This window comes from Lutjanus erythropterus, chromosome 19 (assembly GCF_056507025.1).
Source record: "Lutjanus erythropterus isolate fLutEry1 chromosome 19, fLutEry1.hap2, whole genome shotgun sequence".
Taxonomy (NCBI): Eukaryota; Metazoa; Chordata; class Actinopteri; order Lutjaniformes; family Lutjanidae; genus Lutjanus; species Lutjanus erythropterus.
Window position 1 is genome coordinate 30,673,077 of NC_139335.1, and position 24,028 is coordinate 30,697,104.

The window sequence follows — 24,028 nt, forward strand, 5'->3', positions numbered from 1 at the left end:
ATGAACTCGCCCTCTCCAAACTGCCCTACTTTCCCCTGGGATCAGTCACATTTCATTTTTGTCTGTCTATTTTGACTTTAGAAAACATGTTTTACTAGGAAAAAAGTGTTCGCTCCAGCTGCTGATTTATGTATCTCCTATTAATCTATGAACATTGGAACATGTCATCCAACACGGCATATCAATGGCGTGACCGAAAGAACAAGAGTCAGGGAAATTTATATTATTATTTATTATTCAGATAATGAAATTATACCTGATAAATGTAGACTATATTAAAATCGGATTGGACAGATTATGTCAAATCATTTCATCATCATGAATTCTTTGGCAAAAAAAAAGCCAAAGTATGTTTGTGAAGGTTTTGATGAACTTTACTAAAAAAGAAAAAAAAGAGAGAGAGAGAGAGAGAGAACATTTGAAGAGAACACGTTCTTTGTTTTTGTTGTAATCTGGTTCAGTCAGAGCTGTGGAATATTAAATCATCCACCTCTGCTCACTTCATCTGAGCCTCTCTTATCCTCTTGTGTGAATAAACTACAGCTTACATGAACTTTTATTGATGAAGTTTTATTTTTTCAGTTAACTCAAATTACTTTTTCACACCTATATTTAGTTTTAGTTACCTTATTAACAAGAATGTAGTGGTAAATACAGAGGTGAGTCAACTGATCCACTTTGTTTACCCTCAATGAATGGTAGAGTTGGACTTAAAACTCTGTCTCATTTCATTTAAGCAGATAAACTGAGTTTAGTTTGGTTCACCCCTCCACTAGGGCCGTGCTTTTGATTGGACAAAGAAAAAACAAAATAAAACCACATTTTTACTGTTTATGTGCCCTGTGTCAAAAACAGGCAACATCACTTCAACTGAACTGTATGTCACCAACACAAACTCACAGACAGATAATTCACATACAGATGCAGCTCACATTTCTTATCAGAACTGCGTTTGAAAATATGTCAATTTTCAAAAAATGAAAGGTTAGGCTACACAGATCTTTAGGCAACATGGACAATGCTGTATATTATCAATTATAAAGTTCGTGTGGTCAATTCGGCATAGCTATAATGTGTGTGAAAAACTAAATTTAAGTTTGGTACCAACTTTGTTAGCCCACTATGTGTTCTGCTCGGTGGATGGAGTTAGATGGATTGTGTGTGAACAAATGAGCCAAATTGTATTAAAAGAACTGCGTCATGTTGATTACGGTGCCATTATCTACTCAGAGATGTTTACTTAAAGAAGTCACAAGAGTTAAAGAAAATCTTTTTTGTTGTTGTTCTCTTGCTTATGTATTTGTGTATGCATTTATTTGTTTACTTATATTTTCCTCTCCTCGTCTACTCATACTATTAACCATGTTGATTTCGAAGTTCTTCAGTCGTGTTTAAGGAAACAAAGTAAAAACAAAATAATGCAGACTGTTATCAAGTTTTCTACTATTCTCTCCTCCAGAGCGAGCGCTTGTCACGTACCAGTAAATGAGCGACAGTCCGTCGAAACGCTCGAGCTCTCTCCCCCGCTGTTTCAGCAGAGACATATTATCCAGCTGTGCTCCAGGTGTTCAGCCCCCACACCGACACAGCCGCTGTCAACTTTCCGAGCAGAAACAAAGTGCCCCCGTATGTCCCACAAACGCATCACTGTGCCCGCTGCTCAGCTGGCCTCGCGCTGCTGTGAGGCTGAGCCGCGTGCCTGCGCTGACTGCTGGATGTGTCGCACTCAGCACTCACCCGCCTCAGATCAATGAGACCGACACCGCTCACCGCCGCTACCGGGACGCTCTGTCGGCCCGATTCTAATCTTACCGACACGTGGTCTTTTCCTGCTGACGGACTGACCTTAACCCATCTGTCTGACAAAATTTCAGCCCCGCCAGTCCCGACAGAGAGAGAGACAGGTCTTACTGTCCGACCGCACAGCAGGAGAACCCCGGCCCAAGGTCCAATTAAGAAGAACAGTCCTTACACAAGCAAAGTAGGTTAGTCTTAATTGGAAGGCTTCTTGCCAGTCACCTTATTTAACTGATGCCACTGACTAAATTTTATAAAGTCAGTTCACACTTACTGCAAGCTAAAACACAAAACCAATGTTAAACAACACTGAAAAAAACCCAAAACATTTGTTTTAACTTTAAAAAGTTAGTGCCTTAGAATGTTAAATTGGCTGAATTTGACAAAACAAGTTTGGGAATGTTTGCTGTGATTCAAAACAACTAAACTTGTCTTGTCAAGTAAATATTAATTCAGTTGTACTTGAGCAAACCTGTTTAGTAACTTTAAGATATTAAGTTGAACCAACAACTCTACAGTCCCACTGACAAACACCTTCATCATGGGTCATTATTGTGAAAACAAGCGTCCATGTCTTATCTTAAAGTATGTTAGAGACACACAGCAAGTCTTCATCATACAGTGTTTTCTTCACACTATAAAACAGAAGACTTTTAACTCTCAAGTAATTCATGCTCTTTAGAAATTTTATTTAATCGCTTAATTGAACTATACACAATGCATTCAATCAACTCATCATTTCAAGTTAAAATACGACAAGTTGGAAGAACTCATGTTTATAAGTTCTGAAGTGTTCTGAAAATAAATACTTGAAATTTTAACTTAAATTAACTTGAACAGATAGAACTTCTTAATTACATTAAGTTAATAAGAAACATTTAGTTTATTTTAAATCCTTGGTCTCTGCTTTTTAAGTTGTCTCATTTGATATATATGTTGCATTAACCCAATACTTTTCTATTGTTAAGAAAAAGCACACACCTTTGTTAAAAACTGATATATTATCCTATTTCATTTTGACCAACTTCCTAAAATAAATGAACTGATTAACACATAATCACTTTTAGAGTGAAAATGTTGTTTATATCATTATATATATATAGATATCATTATATCATCCCACTTGCGCTTTAGATCAGCGTAAATTACTCAGCTACTTTTTGACCCCTGTGGGCTCTTATGACGTGTACGTGTGGCAGGTCAGGGCAGGTCACATCAGCTGCTAGTGAAAAAAAACTAAAAACAATGATGGAGGATGAGGGAGAGGGAGAGAGGCGGACTTTCACAGGTGGAAGTACTGTCATTATTTGGAGTTTGTTTGGCTTCTTTGTTCCCAACACAGTCAACATCTGGACAGCTACCAACAAAAGTTTTCTGGATGTTCACTGGATCAGCAACTCAACTTTGGAATGCAACAAGGCTGACAAGAAGGTATAAAAATAATGTAGTAATATAAAGAATAGAATATCTAATTGTTTTTATACCAAATAGTAAGTTTTAAAGGACTAAAAAGTAACTTATGACACTTCCTGCGTAACTTGCCCAACACTGATAATAAAATATTTATATTAATTTATGTCTGATGTTTTTTCTGAGTTGAATTATCTAGTTAAAATATCTTGTCATCTACTCCTTCCCTTTCACTGAAAAAAACATGTGCAAATATTGTTCATTTGAAAAGTTTAACTAAGTTTCTGTGCATCTCTGCTGTGACTCAGATCTCCTGGTAAACCTGCAGTCAGCCAGGTATGTGTACAGCAAGCTCGTCTGTGTGTGTCTGCAGTGTGTGTCCTTTGTGTTACTGCAGAAAGCCAGAGCACAAGAATTGCACTGGATTTCTAATACACACAAGAATAAAGTTAAACTTGAATATGTTAGAGTTTATGAACTGTGATCAGAGTGCAAAGGCTACAGTTACGGTAACAGAAATAGCACTCCTGTCATGTTGGACAAAAGTGCTCTTCTGTCAAGTTCAAGTTTATTTTCTCATTTGAGGAATAAAAAAAAATAGTTGTACAGTGTTCAGCACTCTGACGGCCTGAGGGAAGAAGCTGTTTTTCATTTTGCTGGTGTTGGATTTTATACTGCGATAACTTCTGCCAGATGGCAGAGGGTCAGACAGTCAAAGTGGTGGTCAAGGCCGGATTAGCAATGGCGCGAAGCGGGCAACTGCCCCCGGGCTCCAGACTTCCAGGGGCCCCATTCTGTGTAAATTGGTTTTTGGCTTTGTTGTTTGCTCTCTTGAACTTTTTATTACTCTGTTTTTGTCTGTTAATCATTTTGCTCAGCTCATGTTGCTTTATATGTTGGTTAGAAATAAATTTGACTTGACTTACTGGCAAACTTGTTTTGTTTGTTTTTTCACCACTAGTACAAGATCAGCTGGGTGCATTGTGCATTTTCCTACATACAGTTAGCACAAGCCATCAGTTTATTACAGGCCAGGCAGCTCACTCGGCCTAAGACTTTTGTCTGACTGACGTCATCTTGAGCTTTGATCAACATTTTTCACAATTTTCTGACATTTTATGGACCAAACAACTAATCAATTAATTAAAAAAATAATGTTTAATTGAGGATGAAAATAATCATTAATTTCACCATGTAACAGAAAGTAATCAAGTTACATTACTTTAATAGTGTGATACTTGGATTATGTTTTTAACAGATAATCAGTAACTGTATTGGAATACATTTTTAAAGTAACCCTCCCAACCCTGCTAGTGTCACTGACGCATATCAAATCACTGTGTTGGCCTGGATGCTGACCCAGTTCCCATATGTTTTCCAGACAAACACCTCGGATGACATTTTCAATCACAGCAGCTTCTTCCGGCACCCTGGAGGGCGGCTGCCTGCTGGGCGTCCTGTGAGGACACCGTCAGGTACCCAGCTCTCCCCCGGACGCGGGCCGTTTACTCTCCCGCCGTCCCAAGAGAGAGAGAGAGCATCAGAGTATTAAGAGCTGCAGCTCAGCAGGCGTTTCATTTGAGGAGGTGTTCATGGTGAGCAGACGAATCTGATCTGAAATCAGATCCGCCGCTGTTCATTTGATATTCACAGCTCCCAGACAGCTCATAGAGGGGTCACAGCTCAGTGTTATTCTCAATGAGGAGGTTATCCATGTTACAATCCTGTGGAAAACATGTATCTCCAAAACATAAACTTTTTTATAATTTTTATCATTATGATCATTCTTTTATTCTATTTATTCTTTTAACACTTAACACCAGGGGTTTCCAGTGTAGAGAAGGCTTTGAAAGAGCAGATCACTGCATACATCTTACAACAGGCCCATCAAAGCTATTCCCAAATAAATCAATTGTTTTAATAAGAGCAGTATTTCTAAAATCCTGGCTTCATCCATGTCCCCAGAGGATCATTCTGAAAGGTTTTGGTGAAGCTGACCGTGACCTTTAGAGCTCCAAGTTGGTTATCAATGAATATTCTGTTTCATTGGTAATAAATGTGATTTTTCACAGAACAAAAGACGTCTGATTTCAGTTTACTGAACTATGTGGAAACTGTTGACATAATCAGATTTAGTATGTCTACTTAAAATTACTGTCATTATAACAATGAAAACCTATTATTACTTAAGTTTGTTAAGTTGGAACTACAAGGTGTGGTTTAGTTAGTCTTACTAAATATAGTTAAGTAACAGAGGTCTAACAGTTAAGTTATACATGAGTTAAGTCAGTGTAAAGATATATCTTTATGTTGGTATTATTAAACAGGTTAAATTAAGGCAAAAGAAACAGCATTATGTTGAATTTAAGCAGTATGGAGGCATTTTTTTTTCCAGTTGTTTTTTCCATTTGAAAACTCATCAACAGTTTTCCTGTGAATCTCCAGCAGTGTTTTGCAGACTAACAAAATAAACCTGACCCTCATTCGTCATGAGGCTCAGTAGATAATGACTGAATTTTAATTTTTGGGTGAACTATTCCTTTAATGTCCAAATTAATGAGGTTACACAACTCCAGCCAAGTTATATAACAGTTTATTGTGATTTAACCTGATTTTCACAATCTAAATGTAATAATAATAATAATAATAATAATAATAATAACAGACCAACTATAACATAATAATAACAGAAAGTAATCAAGTTACTTTACTTTAATAATGTGATCTTTGGAAGGAAGGAGGACCAGCTGGACAAACTAATAAACCTAACAATGAACATAAAACAGAGCTGCAACAATTAATCTATTACTAATGGACTATTAAATTAATTTGCATCTATTTTGATAATCGATTAATTGTTTTGAGTGATTTCTTATTTCAAAAAAACAATGTTAAATGTTTTCTGGTTTCTTTACTCCTCTCTGACAGGAAACTGAATATTTTTGAGTTGTGGACAAAACAAGATGTTTGAGGACGTCATCTTGGACTTTGGACAATATTTTTCACCATTTTGTGACATTTTATGGACCAATTAACTAATAGATTCATTGAGAAAACAATTGAAAATAATCATTAATTGCAGCCCTAATGACACTCTGTCAGTCTAAACAATTTCACCCTATTTTTTTACCGAGGTAATCAGAAAGTAACAGAATGCATTACAAAGTTACATTACTTTAATATTGTAATAGTTGGATTACAGACTACATTTTTAAGAGGTAATCAGTAACTGTATCAGAATACATTTTTAAAGTAACCCTCCTGGACCAGCTTGTATGTCTGTTAGCTCGATCACATCATGAAGCTCATGCTGGAGGCTTGTTATCATCATCGTCTGACTGGATGGAGTTAGTAAAAGCTTTCTCCCATATGCTTCTCATCAGGGTGTCTGCTCTGCTCTCCAATCTCCTTTTACCTTAATCCCACAGTGCAGCTCAGAGGTTAACAGGCATCAGCGCTCTGGCTCTCTGACTTGTGATGGCTGCAGATAGGATTGGGGACAGGCAGCTAATCCAGTCACATCCGAGATGGCGCTCCCTCAAACCCCGCCTCCTCACAGATTGACTGTAACCATTGATCCTAAAACTATAGCAGCCAAATAGTATAGAAAGAAATGTAACTTGATTACTTTTCATTACTTTTGGACTATCTGAGAATAAAATATGGTGAAATTGTTTAGGCCAATATAGTGCTGAGTCATTGTGCAGTCCAGTCTCTGACTGTTATTTTAAACATCACAGTTCAATCATTTACACAGGCTTATCACATAAAACAAAAGAAGAGATAACAACTAGACAAGACTAGAATCTACCCAGCATTCATCACAATGACATTTACATGAAACTTAATTGGGAGTCAGCCAACCTGCTTGACATCTTAAAGGGGAAGACACCATGACTTCACCTTTAATGCTCCAATTATTTAATTAGACTCCAAAGTAAAACAAGAGGCTATTCAGTCTCTAAATGATTCTAGCATTAACACTTTAACTCTCTTCTCCAATCAGATTACAATGACTCTAATGTTTGGTTTGTCTGGTATGTATTTTATATGGACTATGAGTCAAGTATGTCCATAATGTGAAATGTTCTGTCTTTTATTATTATTATTATTATTTATTATTATTTTATTTTATTTTTTTTTAAGACAAGCTGATGCCGACTGAATTGTTGGCTTTCATTTGCAGCTGAGATATTTAGATTTGTAGGTTATGTTAAAAGATGGAAAACAAGTTTCTTGAGCTCATAAACTCAAAAGTCTGAGGTAATGCAAGCTTAAATATTTGTCTTTGATTACAGTTAAATTAAAATTATTGATTAAACCAACTTGATTATTTTCAGTAATCACAACTCAGAATGTTTATTTGCTCCTCTCAAGTTAACAGAGCTGAATGAAATTTAAGTCTAAAAACTCAATATAGCAATAAATATTTTTCAAATATTTTTTAAATATCTGTGTTTTAGGGGTCTTTTTAGGGACCCTTTTCCCACATTAATTAAAAATTATGAGTTTAATAAACACAAAATAAAGACAATTCTACCGACACTCAAAATTTTTAAATTTGTAGAACTGCTTTTCACTACTTACTATAAATAATGAATTTGAGCATTTGTTTTTACAGTGTATGTGTGGAGTTCAACAGCTGAACAAACCTCATAATGTAATTGTGTGTCATTGTTGAATGTTGTTTCACAACACAGGGTGGTATAATGACATGTGAGTGGAAGCCCCTTCATGCTGCAAACACACAGAACATATATACAGACATTTACATTCAGAATGGAATTACAAAAAAACAAAACAATATATACACTTATTTATACAGATATACCTGATGTATGCACCCAGAAAATAAAATTCTGTAGTGCATTTCTTTTGACTAAAAATATTAGAAAGAAGGTTTCCTGAAACAACTTTCCAGTTATTTAGTATAGTAACAGATAAAGTGATGTATCTAACTTTAAAATTTTACATATTGAACATACATATTCATTTGTGTATTTGAATCAGTGTCAGTGTTCAGAGAAGCATCCCTCTGGGGACCCATTTGCAAAGTCCATACGACAGCAGCTGTATATGAAACTATATATAAGCCATAAACCTGGTGAACCCCAGTGCTCATAAATATTCAGCAGGATTACATATAATCAGCTTGAGTATGAAGAGAGTTAAACTAGTGGCTGATTTAAGCCTGTTGATTACAGAAACAGACCTGCCCGTAATTCTGCTTCTTAAAAAACTTACTCAGTAATTTGGTTGAACTGCAGAACTGAGCTCAACCTTGTGTTATACCCCGATTATCTTGTCTGGCATCAGGCACCAATCTGTATTATACCACAGGTGGTCATCCAGAGAAAAGGACAGTTTAAAGGTACATCTCACTTGTGTCCAGCCAAGTGTAACATGGCTCCAATAATATCCTGGTAGCGATCTTTGTTAAACTGTGCCATACATGTACCAAATCTGAGGCGGATTGTGTGATGAATGTCTGGTCTAGAAATAAAGTATGCAAGCAGAGACACGTCATCAACTGGTATCATTTGCTCGGCTTTAAAACGCAGCACGAAACAGCCCGACCTCAGCAGAAAAACTGCAATATAGGTCTTAAGGCTGTGATGATAACTGCATTACTGAAATATCACAATCAGGTGATGCCTGCCACTGGGTTGAGCTCATCACTGTCATCATTGCACATTTTATTTTGATGGTCAATCTGTATCGATCTGTTGATACATCGATGGATCAGCCTCTGATTGGTTCACAAGTCAGGAAAAGGTAAAATAGTAAGTAAAAATTAATTAACTTGGTTATTGTACGTAAGTACATTTTAGAGGTACTTGTACTTGAATTGAGTATTTCCATTTGATGAAGCTTTGTACTCCTGACCCAGTGCATCTCACAGGGAAATACTGTCCACTGACTTTATTTCACGACTGTAGTTATTAGTAACTTTTCAGGTTATGATAAACTGAATTGATGTGATGAACTGTCAAAGATGAAACTAATGTTCTCCAACCTTGACCCTTTACAAAAAACATGGGCCTCATAACTAATATTTTCATACATTGTTCTTAAGAAAAGTCTTACTCAGATTCATGAAAGTGAATTGTTTGTATCTGTGTTATTATAATGATGAACACCCTTGCCTCTGTAAGTGCCAGTTGTTGCTAATTAGCATAAGAAAACGCCCCACCAGTGCTCATATAAGAGCATGAGACTACAGGGCTGTGCTAACACACAGAAATTAAATACAGACAAGTTAAGAGAGAAGACAAGAATCCCAAATGAAAATCTAAAGATGGTGGAACCGTGTCAGAGGTTTTATCTTCTCTGCTTTCTAAAAATCAGAAGGTACTTTTTTTTTCAGAATTAACACAGTTTGATGGGAAATTTTATCCAAAAGCTGCAAAATCATGAAACATGCGGACACATTTAAACACCAGTGTGTAAAACCCCAAAGCAGGTGCTTGTTTTAGTGAATAAACGTTAAAGTCTTCAACATGTCCATGTCCTTAAAAAGTCCTACTGAAGTGTTTAGTTTGCATGTGAAATTTAATCATTTGCTTTTGAAGTATAGATCAAATATTGCATAATTTACAATTTTTATTTGTTCAACTTGATTCTCAACATCTTAGCTTTATTCTCAAAATGCATCTCAACTTTTTTTCCATGAAATGCAAAATACATCTCTTAAAACCTCCTCTCATTTTTCTCTCTATCCACGGCCTGTGATTCTTGTAACATCACTGTGATTTATAGTATATTTTCTTATTTGCTTCATTAATCCACCCCGTAACCTTTCATACTTTGATATTATTGTCACAGTTGTCACAATCAACATTTTCAATCAAATATTCTGCCACTTCTTCTTGACAGTAGCACTACAGGTTTATGTTGAGGCATCCTAATATTTTCTTGCTGCCTGGTCTTCATGAGCTTCATGCTCACTGGATGTCAACACATCAGAAATCCTCTCTGAGTTCATCAAGTCAATCCACAGACTGCTGCAGGTAAGACATCATAGCTCCGCTGTACACCTCTCTAAACAGGCTTTCAGGTGAACCAAGTCTTACTGTAATCAGCGCAGGGCAGACAGACATGCAGCTGGACAGGTAGCACCCTCTTCTGGTCAATCTCATAACTCTGAAGGAAGTCTCATTACTTCAGCTCTGTCTGTCTTTCCTAGCAGGGAGCTGCTGCTGCAGCACACAACATATCAACTGAACTGATAAAGCACAGAAACACTCAGAATAATGGTGCACACTTCTGTTAAATGTGTCATAAACAGGTTTGGGGATTACAAGTACATAATACAGAAAAAAGTTTTAACCAACTGTATTCTATTAGAGTTATATTGCTGTAGCCTAATGTGCATGTGCTGGTTCTTCAGTATACTGGTCAGAGCTTGGACTATTCTGAACATGTATTTCCTGGGACATAGTGTAAAGACTACCAAAGACTTTTTTAATAACAGGAAGACAAGCATGGTTGTGTGGGTTTACCCTGGCAATATAGGATCATGAATATTTTTCTGTCTTTCAACTTAGAAATCTAGGTGTAGTTTCTCAAGTAAGCTCCAAAGTGTTGATAGGCGTTTATTTGCACATTTTAGAGGATGCAAAAACTGGCAAAGTATGGTCAAAATGTGAACATTCAGTCAATGTCTTTTGAACCTATTTGTCTTTTTTTAATGGAAAAATGCTCACTGTCCTCACTTGGGACTTGAGTGTGGCTGCAACTATTATTAATTAATTATTTTCTTAATTAATTGATTAATTACTTTAATAATTATTTTCACCATTGATTAATCTGTCTATCATTTTCTCTGTTAATGAATTAGTTGCTTGGTCAGGAAACAGTAAAAAATGTTGATCAGTGTTTCCTAAAGTCCAAGATAACGCCCTCAAATGTCTTGTTTTGTCCATAGCTCAAAAATATAATCTCTGATATATAATAATATATCAGAGAGGAGTAAAGAAACCAGAGAACCATATTCCACTTCCATTTCATTTCCCATTTTAGTTTGTATCTCCTTGTTTATTCATTAATGATTTGTGACCACAGAGTAGTCACACTTAATATGTATTGAGTCATAAGACTTTGTCCTCAGTGGACAATGGAGAATTCCTTTTGGAGGCCTGTTGTAACAAAGAGGTGTTTGGATCCTTTATGCACAACATACTGTGCCTAACAAATTAGATTTGATCATCCTCTTGAGTTATAAAAAGAAACAAAAAATATGTTTTGCCAAGACACATAATGTTACTCAAAAATTCTGAATTTCAAAGTGGCCCGAGGGTGGTGCTACAGGAAAGGGCAAAAGCTCATTCTTTGGCATCAGTATGCGCAACAGTTTTAATGACAATCTGGACAGCAGTTTTAGCCTAACACCAGTCTCCCTGTGAAAAAAAAACAAGAATACAAATACTAAGATAATGCTCAAGCTGGTAAGCAGAGCCAATAGGAGAGCAGTCTGAGACAGGAATAGAAGCACTTGCATCACTATCTCTTTATTCATTTTCACTTTTTATTCTGATCATGATGGTAGGCTCTTATCTTTTTTCTCTTTCCTTTTTTTTCTGCTCTACCTCTCACTTAGAAAATGGCCTTTTGACCCCAGGTGTAACTTGTTTTATAGTGCAGTCTGCAGGTGCCTTCGTCTTCAGTCTTGGTTTATGGTGTTGATCAGGCTGCAGTGTTTGCTTGCTGGGAGGGGAGGAGAGAAGCTGACAGAGAAAGTGTCCTCCCCTCTCTGAGTGACTGGAACTCAAATTATCGCTCAAAGGCTCAATTCAAATGTCCCTCCTCAGGTCTTAAGATGTGGTGGACTTGAGAAGTTGGGAGAGGATTTGGGCTCAAATTATTTTTCCCAGCATGCCTTATATTAACAGTAAATTGAAATACTCACTTCTCTGGCAACAATGCTACAGCCATGGTGTCCTCTTTTGAAATTTCTGTTTTGGCCCCTAACTTGTGTTATTGTTTGCCTGCTTCATGTTAATTAAAGTTCAAATTAGTGCAGAATGTTTGCCAAATGAGTAAGTGTCTCTTTATGAGTTGTAAGAAATCATTAATAATCTTGTAGAAGGAGTAGATGTTTATAACAGCAAGATTTAGCAGAATGTCAATGGAGTTTGGCCTGCAGTGACACAGTCAATGAACTCAAATGCCAGAGTGTTATTTCAGAGCAGTGGGCTTTTGTTTTCAGGAATACAAGCTTAACTTTTTATTGACAGACAACTGACAGTTATAAACAGCTGATTAATTTACAGGGTAGGACTCATCCTCACTTTTTATGGTAAAATTACAACACTGTGCTCATCCTGCATTCCTGCAGTGTTCCTGCAGCCTGCCTGCAGAAGTAGTGGGATTGGGGGCAACTACTTACCTTTATCAAAGACGCTGTATTAAATAGGATTACAAACTATTTAACATACTGTCTGTGGTTCCAACCTACTATCTGGATGCAGTATTCATTTTTAGATGCACAATTGTTAAATATTGCTTCTTTGAGGCTTTGAAAAAGGCATGACCACTATAGTGCTGACTAGCAGATAAAAATGGAAACTGTTCAGTCCAACACTGCTCAGCTAAACACCTCCAGTCATGTTTTAAACAATATAAAATGCGCTGCAAGAGTTAATAAATTGTATCTGATATTTTTCTTTTTGCAAAATAATAATACCTTGTTAAAATGGCTCACATATATCTCTACATCTTGCCATCTTCACTATTCAAGAACACATGAATATGCAAATAGTCCCCACCCTCTCCACACATCCTCCAACTTCCACCCCTATCCCTAACTAGCTACATCCGGCTTCTCCTGTGAGCTGGGCATCGCTGCTAATGATATGTACAGCACCACCCCCTTGATTAACGGGATTGGTTCCTTTGGTTTATGACATCATATACCCAGCCTGACTGAATCTGTTTTTTTAAGAATGGCCTTGTTCACTGCAGTTGCAAAGCAGGAAATGCTCAGACATGACGTTACTGCTTATTTCTCTCCTGATATGTCTTGTATCACATGTAAAACACCACATTTTCACAAGGTTAAAAACATGATTTTCAAAATTAGCTGGCCTTTCTGTCTGTGCAGAGAGCAGCCCCTTTAATCGTGTTGTGGGGTTGCCAGATCGCAGTGACAACTGTATGCAGTTTGATCGTGTGTGTATATGCTTTTCATAGAAGATCTGGCAACTTGGGTGATGTCAGACAGACTTATCAAACTGATGGATCAGCGTATATTTCAGGAATTTCTCTGGAAGAACAACAAAACAGGAGGGTGCTGGGAGATACAGGAGAAACAGAAAAACCTGGAGAGCTGGTAAGACTGCGTCACCTGGTAAGAGCAGGTCCTTCCCTCAGGTTATGAGACTGCTTAATTCATCTTCAACACTCCATGTAGAACAGCTTGTTCTATATGTTTCATTTCCTATCTTTTCAAACAGTCTAATCAATCAACCAAAGAGGGAACTACTGTTAAGTCTCACTGTAAAACCTTGTAATATTGTATTAATGACATATTCAATAATACCATCATTCACATTATCATAATAAGAAACCATTTTTAAAAATCGCTTGCAGGCTTCCCCTGGTATCCCTGTGTTTAATGTCACAATGCTATGAACTGTGGGTAATACCCGCAGGCACAGTCTGCAGGAATGCAGACTTACAGATAGTGTGCACAAAGGACTCCAGCCCTCATGCACTTGACAATTTGACAGCAGGGAACACGTCAAAGTCTCTGTCAGTCCGTGAGCCTGGACATCGGGACTGGGCCGAGATTTGGCCAAGCAGGTTCACGCAAGCAGGCATGAATATGCACCCAGCCACCCACCTACACACACACACACACACACACACACACACGCTCTGCTCACATGACATACCAGCTGGAGGTGTGGCTCTCTCAGCTCAGACACTGTCAGGTTTCAGGTGTGCAGACAGAGGGACAGGAGACGTGGGAGGGAAGAGTGATTCTCTCTCTTCGTCTGACCTCGAGGGGAAGGTGGCTGGTCTGATCCCCAACATCAAGAGAGGAAACATGGACAAGTGAAGACTATTTCCCTTGCGCAAGGCACTAAACTCTGCACCAGAGCAGAGGTGGCAAAAGTACACGTTCTTTACTCAAGCAGAAGTACAGATACTCAAGTAAAAGTGAGAAAGTACAGGCTCTGAAATGTACTCAGAATATAAGTAAAAATTAGTCGTCTTTTATGTTGTTTTTCATCCTGTTACATCTTTTTCTTCTTGTTACGTCTTTTTTTTTTGTCTTGTTCCATCCCTTTTGTCGTGTTATGTATTTTAAATACTTTTTCTTTTTTTTTTTTCTTGTTTTGTCTTTTACATTATTTTCATCTTATCGCTGTCTTTTTTTTATCTAAATAATTCCCCTCAAATGCATTAAGGAGAAAGCAGTAAGGAGCAGAAAGTACAGATAGTTGTGATAAAATGTAGGGAGTAAAAGTAATAAGTTGTCAGAAAAAAAATACTCAAGAACAAATACCTAAAATAAAATCTACTTAAGAACAGTAAGGAAGTATTTGTACTTAGTTACTTCCCACCTCCACACCAGAGGAGTCCATAGTCGAGTTTGATGTACCGAATGACTCTTATAAATGGAATAAATATCCAAGTTAAAGAATAATTAAAATTGATAACAGTGAAGATCCTGTTTTTGTCATTTGTATCGATTAAGACGGTGGTTTCCAAATGGTGTGCCAAGGCAAAACAATGTACAACAATACAAAAACTTAGGAATGAATTTTTAATTTACTGTATCAGTATTTTGTATGCACTCCTTTTCCAACACAGAGGCATGTTCTGTACCCTTCAGCCAAAGCAGACTCCAGTGTTTGCCATTTGCCAGATGTTGGGAATTATTAAGAGATAGATCAACCACACTCCTGGAACTCTGCCTCCAACTGGCTAGGACTCTGTGCTTCTGTTGATAAGGTTGGTTACAGAGGGTATTTTGCATGCAAATGAATACAGGTGTGCCTTGAAACTTTGGCTTGCCCTTTGATGTGCCTCGGGCACAAAAAGTTTGAAAACCACTGGATTAAGATAACATTGTACTCACCAAAGTCATGGCTGAGATAGCTACAATGGAAGAAATACAGGTCGTAGATATATCAGCAGTTATCCAGATGGTCAAAGGGAAACTTAAATAGAACAATCAATATATAAGCAAAAATCCTTCATTGAACTAAAAAACTCTGTGCACACAAGTACTCTCTCATAAGTACTGTGGGTCAAGGTGGAGCTGGAGCTCCATCTCTAAACTGTGATGAAAGTTTACTACTTAAGGATTTGACTATCCACCTTTAAGTCCTGAGGGTTTGTTTAAAGCTGCATTGATGCAATTTTGGCCACTTGGGAACCACACAACAAGCTGAAACCAGCATGTGACGCATCACTCTGTCGAGTTGTGAAGCTAACAAACAGGTGCTTATCTACACACCCAGCAGACACAGAACACAACCTTTCATTTGGAGTCGTGTTTGTGTCCACATGATTAATCTAAACTAAATCTAAATCTAAAATCTCTTGTTTTTTTTTTTGGTTTTTTTTGTTTGCTCTGGTTTGGTCTCCACCAACTCCTGAGAAGCACATGACCACCGGAGAGCACCTGCTGCTTGCTTTCCCTCACTTGCACACCACACACACACTTACACACTTTTCACATGGAAATGAACCATGGCCTCCTGGGGGAAATGATGCTCCCTCATAATTACTGATGATCTGATCTGGCTCTTTACTTGCTTCCACTATGAGTCTGTCCAGAGAACAGATTTCAGTTTATTCAAGCTCCCCAGAGGATGACGCCCTCTCATTTTGGACACCCCTGTAGAGAGCAGTATCAATCTGAAGACACATCTCTCAGCAAGAGGACGATTTCCCAAAATGTTTAATTATTCCTTTACATGGATTAGGCTCACATTTGTGATCAGGTTAAGGCTGAATGTAAGACAGTGTGTGTGTGTGTGTGTGTGTGTGTGTGTGTGTGTGTGTGTGTGTGTGTGTGTGTGTGTGTGTGTGTGTGTGTGTGTGTGGTGGTTTGGCTACAGGCTGTAAGCAGGGAGGGCTCTGTCAGGCTTACAGTCCGGACACACACAGCAGCACTTTCCTCTCACAGGGGCTTTGCTCGGGTTTTGGAGGCTTTAGCTTCTGCTTGTACCAGGGCTTCCTCTCTGTCTCTGTCTCTCTCTCACACTCACTCAGACTCTCACACACTCCGGAGCTCGTTTTGCACACTCCTTGGGGCTTGATACAAACAATTTTTCATAGATTTCTTTTGGCAGAATTACGTTTTGCATAAAGTATCAATATGATGCAATTTATCAATGTATAAATTCTGTCCTGATGGTGCGTGCGTCCTATAATGGACGTATGTGAGGTGCATAAAGGTGTATCTGCCTACACACACACACCAAATCACCAGCTTTGCTTATAATGAGCTACAAAGGCTGCAATGTTTTGTAAAAATATAGATAGGCTAGGGGAATTCTCCAGTCAGTACCTTTGACTAAGGTGCTGGCTTACAATGACCTGCTGACATGCTGTTCACATGTGTGCACACTGCCACACCACACACAACCACTTCAAATGGTGTCCATGCTCCAAGCTAAGGATCTGTTTTTTTGCAGTGGGACAGTCTGCAATGCTGTTTTCCTGTGAAAACTGTTTTGTGGACTGAAAAACTAAACACGGCCTTTAATCGGTAGGATGGTGAGAAAAGAAGATAATGACTGAATTTTCATTTTTTTAGACGACTATCCCTTTAAAAAGGCTTTCTGGCACACAGACACTAAAGGACACCTTATGTATCAGTATGAGATGCTGAGGAGCAGCTGTTATTTAACAAACAAACAGGTTTCTGCATGGGGCTATTTTCAGTGGCGGATTAATCCACATTTGGTGCTCCTCTGAGTATTCAGGCAGCAGGATGGTGTGTGTGGGACTGAGCCCAAATAAACTACAGTGTGTGTGTTTTTGACAGTTTTTTTGGACAACACAGAAGCTCTCACACACAGACAGTCATGTCTCCATCACTTCATGGGACATTACTTACCCACAATGACTACTTAACTAACCGTAACCCTAATAATAATAATAATACACCCAATACAGCCTGAATTTTATTTAATTGTTAAAAGGGTGCCTCGTCTTTTATTACACACCAACAATAGACAGTGTCTTCATATTGGATTAGTTGGTCTCTTAGACATATATAGACACATAAACATATAAAAACACTTCTTTTATTTGACCTTGTTTTATATCCAGCACTTATTAATCTTTTTATAGCATTTATCTTTAAAGTTTTTACATGTGTGTTATGTGGGTTTTAATATTTTATATTTAATATATTTATTTAATATACATTTCTATTCAAGCACTTGACTTACACACAGTATATAAATATATGTATATATGAAGACATTCATTTGCTGTATAAATACTGTAATATTTTTTCTTATAAAAAAAACACCCCTTCTTATTTTGTTCCATCTTATGTGATAATTTTATTCTTGTTATTTATATCATGAGGGATCATTTAAGTAGACTTCATTATATTTAACTTGACAGCCGGGGGAAGGACGGTGGAAGTTGGGATGCTCCCGCTGCCCCCACCTGTGCCTGTGGTCTTTTAAACCTTTTATTTATTTGAATTTTTAATGGTGGGGATTTTAACCATTAGTAATGGTTGAGTAACACCTAAACCAAGTCCTCAAAATTTAATCAATGAGACTTGTGTTTTGTCCCTAGAAGACAGTCTGGTCCTCATAAAATACAGCCGTCTGATATGACACTTGTCATCACCTGCAGAGGAATGATAATATTTGTTGTGTTACTATGTTGTATGCAGTATTACTGAGAGGTAAACATGTCCTCACCTCAGCACAGATAATTAGAGCTGAGGGTGGAGTCGCCTGGCTGCCAGCAGACTATTCTAATAATGCTAAGCAGCAGTGGGCTTGGCATCATTTTGATGTGTGAGTGAGTGTTTGTTTGTATGAGTGCCTGCATGGATGTGTGTGTGAAAACAGAGTGTGTATTCCATGTTTGTTTTAAACCTGAAGAGTGGGACACTCCTGCCATTGAGAGGCTGCACACACCCATGACCTGCTACAATAGTGCTGAAACTATTCTGCTGCAGGTAGCTCAGAGAAACTGCAGCTTTAAAGGCTCAGTTCACCCACATTTCAAACATACTTCCTAACTTTGAGGTATGTAGACACGCAGTGTCCAGGTTTTTAGATATCTGCCTCCTATTTGCTCTATTCAAGCAGAAAAGCCTACATCTGAGGCTGATCATCCACTGTCCACTGTCCATTAAAAGGTCATTAAATACTGCAGACAGGACACAGGACTATTAATCTCTGCTTGCAAACCAATCTGGTTGGAAGACCACCGCAGCTCTAAAAATACTGTGGGAAAAAGAGTTTCCTCCCATCTTTAAACATACTACCTAACAGTTTTCAAGTGATTTCTATGGAAGAATATTTCTGCCAGCGAAAGAAAAAAATATTCCCAAGTCACAATTATGAGTTAAAAAAAAACAACAACTAAATCATGAGATAAAAAGTCATAATTAAAAGATAAAAAGTCAAAATGATAAGATAAAAAGTATGAGATTTAAAAGAAAAAATGCTATAGTAATGAGATAAAAAGCAGAAATTGAGATAAAAAGTCAAAATTATGAGATAAAGGCTTATACTAATGAGATAAAGGTCATAGTTGAAAGATAAAAAGTCCAAATTATAAAATAAACAGTCCTAATTATGTGATAAAAAGTCTATATTGTGAGATAAAATACCATAGGTATGGATAAAAACTGAAAATTATGAGATCAAAAGTGGAAATTATGAGATAAAATGTCAAAATCATGAGATAAAAAAGTGAAAATTCTGAAAGAAAATGTCATTGCTCTGAGATAAATAGCGAAAATTGCGAGCGAAAGTCTACATTATGATACAAAATGCCATAATTATGAGAATAAAACTGGAAATTGTGAGATAAAGTCATAATTATGAAATAAAAAGTCTAAATTATGAGATAAGTTGAAAAAGATTATGACTTTCATCTCTTAATTATGACTTATGATGGAGATATGTTTTTTTCTCCTGGCAGATATTGATATTTGTGTGTGTGTATGACTGTACATATCTATGTGTGTGTGCACATATCTAAGATTACAGTACTATTTGTACAATCTCTCTTTAAAGACTATGAATGGAAATTTAACAGTGGTGTGGTGGGCATTTGACAAATTTATTAACCGTAATCCTGTTATTTTCATTTATCTTAGTTTATTGTCTATTTTATTATTCTCTGGTTATCTTTATTTTTCTTTTGTCAGTCAGCACATATTATTGTTTTATTTGTGGTTTTGTGTTGTTAACGTGAATTTCAATAAACTTCAAGTCATAAAAAATGGAATGAAACATGTTTAATTTAAAAGAAAAATGGATGATGTATGAAATTTGAAAGAAGAATGCAGTATACAGCTATCTGCTGCTGGTTATTACCATAACTGCAGTGACTGCATCAACACGTTTTCATCCTGCTACATTCTTCAACTCAGTGTGTGTCTGCCACACCTGAGCTGTGATGTGAGCCTGGAATGATGCCCACACCCCGTGTAGATACACTGTTTGTGTACTTCATCACACATCACCCAACAAACCTGCTGCAGTAACACAGCATAGTGTGGACAACCAATCACTTTGGTCACTCGGTGGTCGTAATGGGACTAAAAGTCAACTTAATCCATTAAACTCTCAACGATTTCCACCATTAATCAATTAGTTATTTGGTCCAGAAAATGTCAGAAAATTGTGAGAAAAAAGTTTCTGAAAGTCCAAAATGACGTCCACATGTGTCTTGTCTTGTCCACAACTTAAAAATATTCAGTTTACTGTCAGAGAGGAGTACAGAAACCAGAAAATTTTAATTCAAAGTATCACTCAAAACAATTAATTGATTATCAAAATAGATGCAGATTAATTTAATAGTTTAATAATAAATTAACTGTTGCAGCTCTAAGTGTTTTATGTTGGTTGTTAGGTTTATTAGTTTGTCCTGCTGTTCCTTCCTTTGTGGTGCACAATTTATTGATTGATTGATTTAAAGACCAAAAAATGGCAAATTTTTCACCCGGTGAAGCATTTTTTCACTAGAGTCCATGATGATGAATCAGCAGCTGTGTGTGTGCTGTGCATGATAGGATATTATTCTTTATTTTAAAATTGTAATCTTACTACTAATCCCCATTTTTACTAAATGTATCTGTAACTGAAATTTAAAACAGTTACCTTTTTTGCATCCATTTTATGTAATCCCATTACATGTAATCCATTACTCCCCAACATTGATTGACATTAATTTATTGAAAATATATCCACTTTGACTATGCGGTCTCTCACATACATACCTGTCTGTGAACCAGCGTGGAAAGAAATGTGAGCTTATATGACCCTTTACGCGGCAGCTGTGTGTCCATGGCAACCCAGCCAGGTGAGTGACACGCTGAAAATGTGGACAGGTGTTTACGTTGCAGTGATACAGTGTGGACGAATGTGTGCAGGTATGACATGGAGGACACAAAGTGTATTCATTGCCTTTGTTGGACCTGCAGCCCACATTCCCGAGGGAGGTGTGACCCAGGAGGCTCTGAGGTGTGTCCGATTGTCACCAGAGTTTTATTTCCTGGAGGAGGTGGTTTCTCTGCAGGTATGACAGGTATGACACAAGATACATTGTTGCTCAGGGTGGGGCCACACAGTGGTGGAGTCTTTGAGGTGACAATAAATGCTGAATGTAGTGTCGTGCTGTGTTCTTTAAATTGCTCTGCCATACTGATCATTTTTTAACTGTGACTGTCGCTTCCAGCTTTAAAGGTAGAGGAAAATATTTGGCAGAGGTGGCAAAAGTACACACATTCTTTACTCAAGTAGAAGTACAGATACTTGTGTAAAAAAAAAAAAAAAGACTGGTAAAAGTAGGAGGACCGATTCAATTTTATTACTCAAGTAAAAGTGAAAAACTACGGGCTCTGACATGTGTTCAAAGTATAAATGTAAAAAGTCGTCCTCTGAAGCATTCCTAACTGAGCCTCACCTTTTCTCCATGGTTGAGACTCCCTCTCTTGCCGTTTTTTAAGTCGTTTTTATCTTGCCATATCTTATGTCGTTTAGTCTTGTCGCACCTTTTACACCATTTTCGTCCTGTTAAATCTTTTAAGTTGCTTTTGTCTTGTTCATCTTTCATATCATTTTCATCTTATCACCTAATTTACATCATTTTTGTCTTGTTACGTCTTTTACATGATTTCCGTCCTGTTACATCTGTTGTCTGTGATAACAGTTGATCACAAACTAGTCTAGACAGCACACACCAGTTTTGAAGTCAATCTGATCAATTTTCTAGGAGGAATTTGTTCAAATACAATGACTGGAAGGCACCAATATTGACCATGAAATTCAAAAATGTCTGACTTCCTTTTGGTTTTAGGCTGTGGCTCCAAGTAGCGTTTTGTACACCTGGTACATGTGCCTACTGATTTCTGTACATGTTGATGAAATGTACCATGGGGGCTGCTTCGTTGAAATATTGTAGGGGACATGATGGAGACATTTTGAAACACTGACTAAATATTGTCCTGTGGATGTATTTAGGCTGAGTATCTTATCAAACATGTTATGTTCGGGGCAGATTCAACCATGAAGTGCAAAGTTACAACAACTTCCTTTCCTTCTTAACTCTTGAACATACCTGTGAGTCCATAAAAAGCCTCTTTCATGGAGCAGCTGTCTCTGTGGTCGAGGAAGGAAGAACCTGTTATGGAGGCAGCAGAGAACATATATAGTGATCAAGTCAAACCAAATAACACACAAGGGGAAAACAGGATGGATGCCAACTACAACTAATACAAGACAAAAACTAACTAAAGCCTGACCCCCCCTCTGACTTGGCAGCACATGGTTTGGTCTGATGAGCTGGCTTTCAGATTTTAGAGGCTCCACCCCCTCAGACACACCTTTTGCTCAACCAGGAAGTGAAACACCCCCAACAACCACAGTAAGTCAAAGACAAAGAAACACATGGTTAATATAACAGAAAAGAGCTGGTTTAACTCCACAGTGTGAGAATGTGTTCACTCCATTTAAACAGAGTGAGAATGTGTTCACTCCATTTAAACAGTGTGAGAATGTGTTCACTCCATTTTAACAGAGTGAGAATGTGTTCACTCCATTTAAACAGTGTGAGAAATGTGTTCACTTCATTTAAACAGAGTGAGAATACAAGCAAAGTAACAAGATTCACATCAAACAAACTGTGTCATGTGAAATGTTTGGGCGTGGTTGATGCAGTTTAAATGAACCTCTGCAGATTGACTGTGAATGGCTATTGGCATGTGTGGCTATTAGCATGGCTGTTAGCATGTGTGGCTGTGGTCATCAAACATTTACTACTCTTTTTATAGACACCACTCGTACAAAGCAGCAAAATATTTCTCTGCATCTCCACCCATGTACAGAAATGAGCCAAAAATGATAAAACCACTGGTGTTAAAATGTTTAAAGGGACATTCATCCCCAAGTCCAATTTTTATCCATCTAGACAGTTTTGGTGAGTTGCAGAGTTTTGAAAATGTCACTCAAATGGCACTCAAAATAGACAGTTTTATGTAGTAACTGTTTTTGAGCAAATACAGTTGGGTCTTCACATCATTCGGTGCTCAGGCCCTATATATTTTCCAGTACTTCAGCAGCTGCTTGGTGTCAATGAAAACTATGAGTGTTAGAGAAACTCTTAGTGATGTGGCAGAGTTGAATTGATTAATTCCTCCTTTTTGTTTGAACCAATCAGACAGCACCCATTCAAGTTGCAGGAGAAAACCATTAAGAACTAATGTTATGTTACTGATTTGGAAAAATGATACCAAAGATAATTTTGTTTGCATATATGAGGTGGACAGCAAGAAACTAATTGCAGCATGCAAAATGTACAACTCACAAATTATGGACACAATGACTTCCAACTTCGTTCAACATTTGAAGATGCATAAAGAACTGTAAGTTAAGGCTACTATTAACATTGTTAGCTAGTTAATGCTTAGTATACGTTGGATTAACAGCTTGGTAACTATAAATCAGTTAGGCTGGAAACTTAAAAAGTTTATACATCATACTTTGTGATTTGCTTAGGACTCAAAACACAATGTTTGGAACTTGAGACTTGATGCTGAGGTTGTGTTCACTCTACTGTCTCTGTCACTGTGTCAAGCACCACTACGCCCTGAAATATGGACGCTCTTCTATCAGCTTTATTGGACATGTCCAGACATGTTTGAGCCACCAGAGCCAAAGGACGGTGATGGTAGTTTTTTCTTCTGTGTCAGGTTGTTAGAACTGAAGTGAGCTGAAGTGAACTGCTGGGCTGCTTTGGACTGAGAGAATTGCTGAAGGTACATTCGTAACTGACCTTTTGGGAGGGTGAGGCAATGTCGTTCATGTGTCACTTTGTGGGGCTTATATAGTGGTGGGGGAATATGGCTCCGACACACCACTGAGCCATGTTTCAGGTCCTGAGCACAGAAATCCTAACCAACTGTTTACCAGTCTAACTTAAGACTTCAGTGCTACATAGTTCTCACAGCAACTATTCCCATATAAATTGCTATTCCCATCAAGTGCAATGTAATTTCTGGTGATCAGGTGGTTCATTTATTTAACATAAAGAAGCAAAAATGACATATTTGGATTCACCCAACACTGACAAAGAGAGGAAAATTTAAGGACATATT

The 24,028-nt window shown here is 37.5% G+C and overlaps 1 protein-coding gene and 1 long non-coding RNA gene across 3 annotated transcripts in view; both read right to left on the reverse strand.

Annotated features, from left to right (window-relative positions):
* Positions 1–1,817, reverse strand: part of LOC146310094 (syntaxin-binding protein 4) — a 98,032-nt gene extending 96,215 nt beyond the window's left edge. Inside the window, exon 1 of one of the 2 annotated variants that reach the window (XM_084744923.1) lies at positions 1,480–1,817. In XM_084744923.1, coding sequence (XP_084601049.1) covers positions 1,480–1,544 — 65 coding nt within the window. In that variant the 5' untranslated portion in view covers positions 1,545–1,817. The remainder of the gene's footprint in view (positions 1–1,479) is intronic. The other variant, XM_084744922.1, reaches the window with a different exon arrangement.
* A 4,586-nt stretch (positions 1,818–6,403) lies between these two features.
* On the reverse strand, positions 6,404–14,238 carry LOC146310095 (uncharacterized). The gene is made up of 3 exons (XR_014772414.1): positions 14,103–14,238; positions 7,860–7,944; positions 6,404–6,792 (listed from the first exon to the last, which is right to left on the reverse strand). It is a non-coding gene; the product is annotated as an uncharacterized LOC146310095 (long non-coding RNA).
* Positions 14,239–24,028: the final 9,790 nt, after the last annotated feature.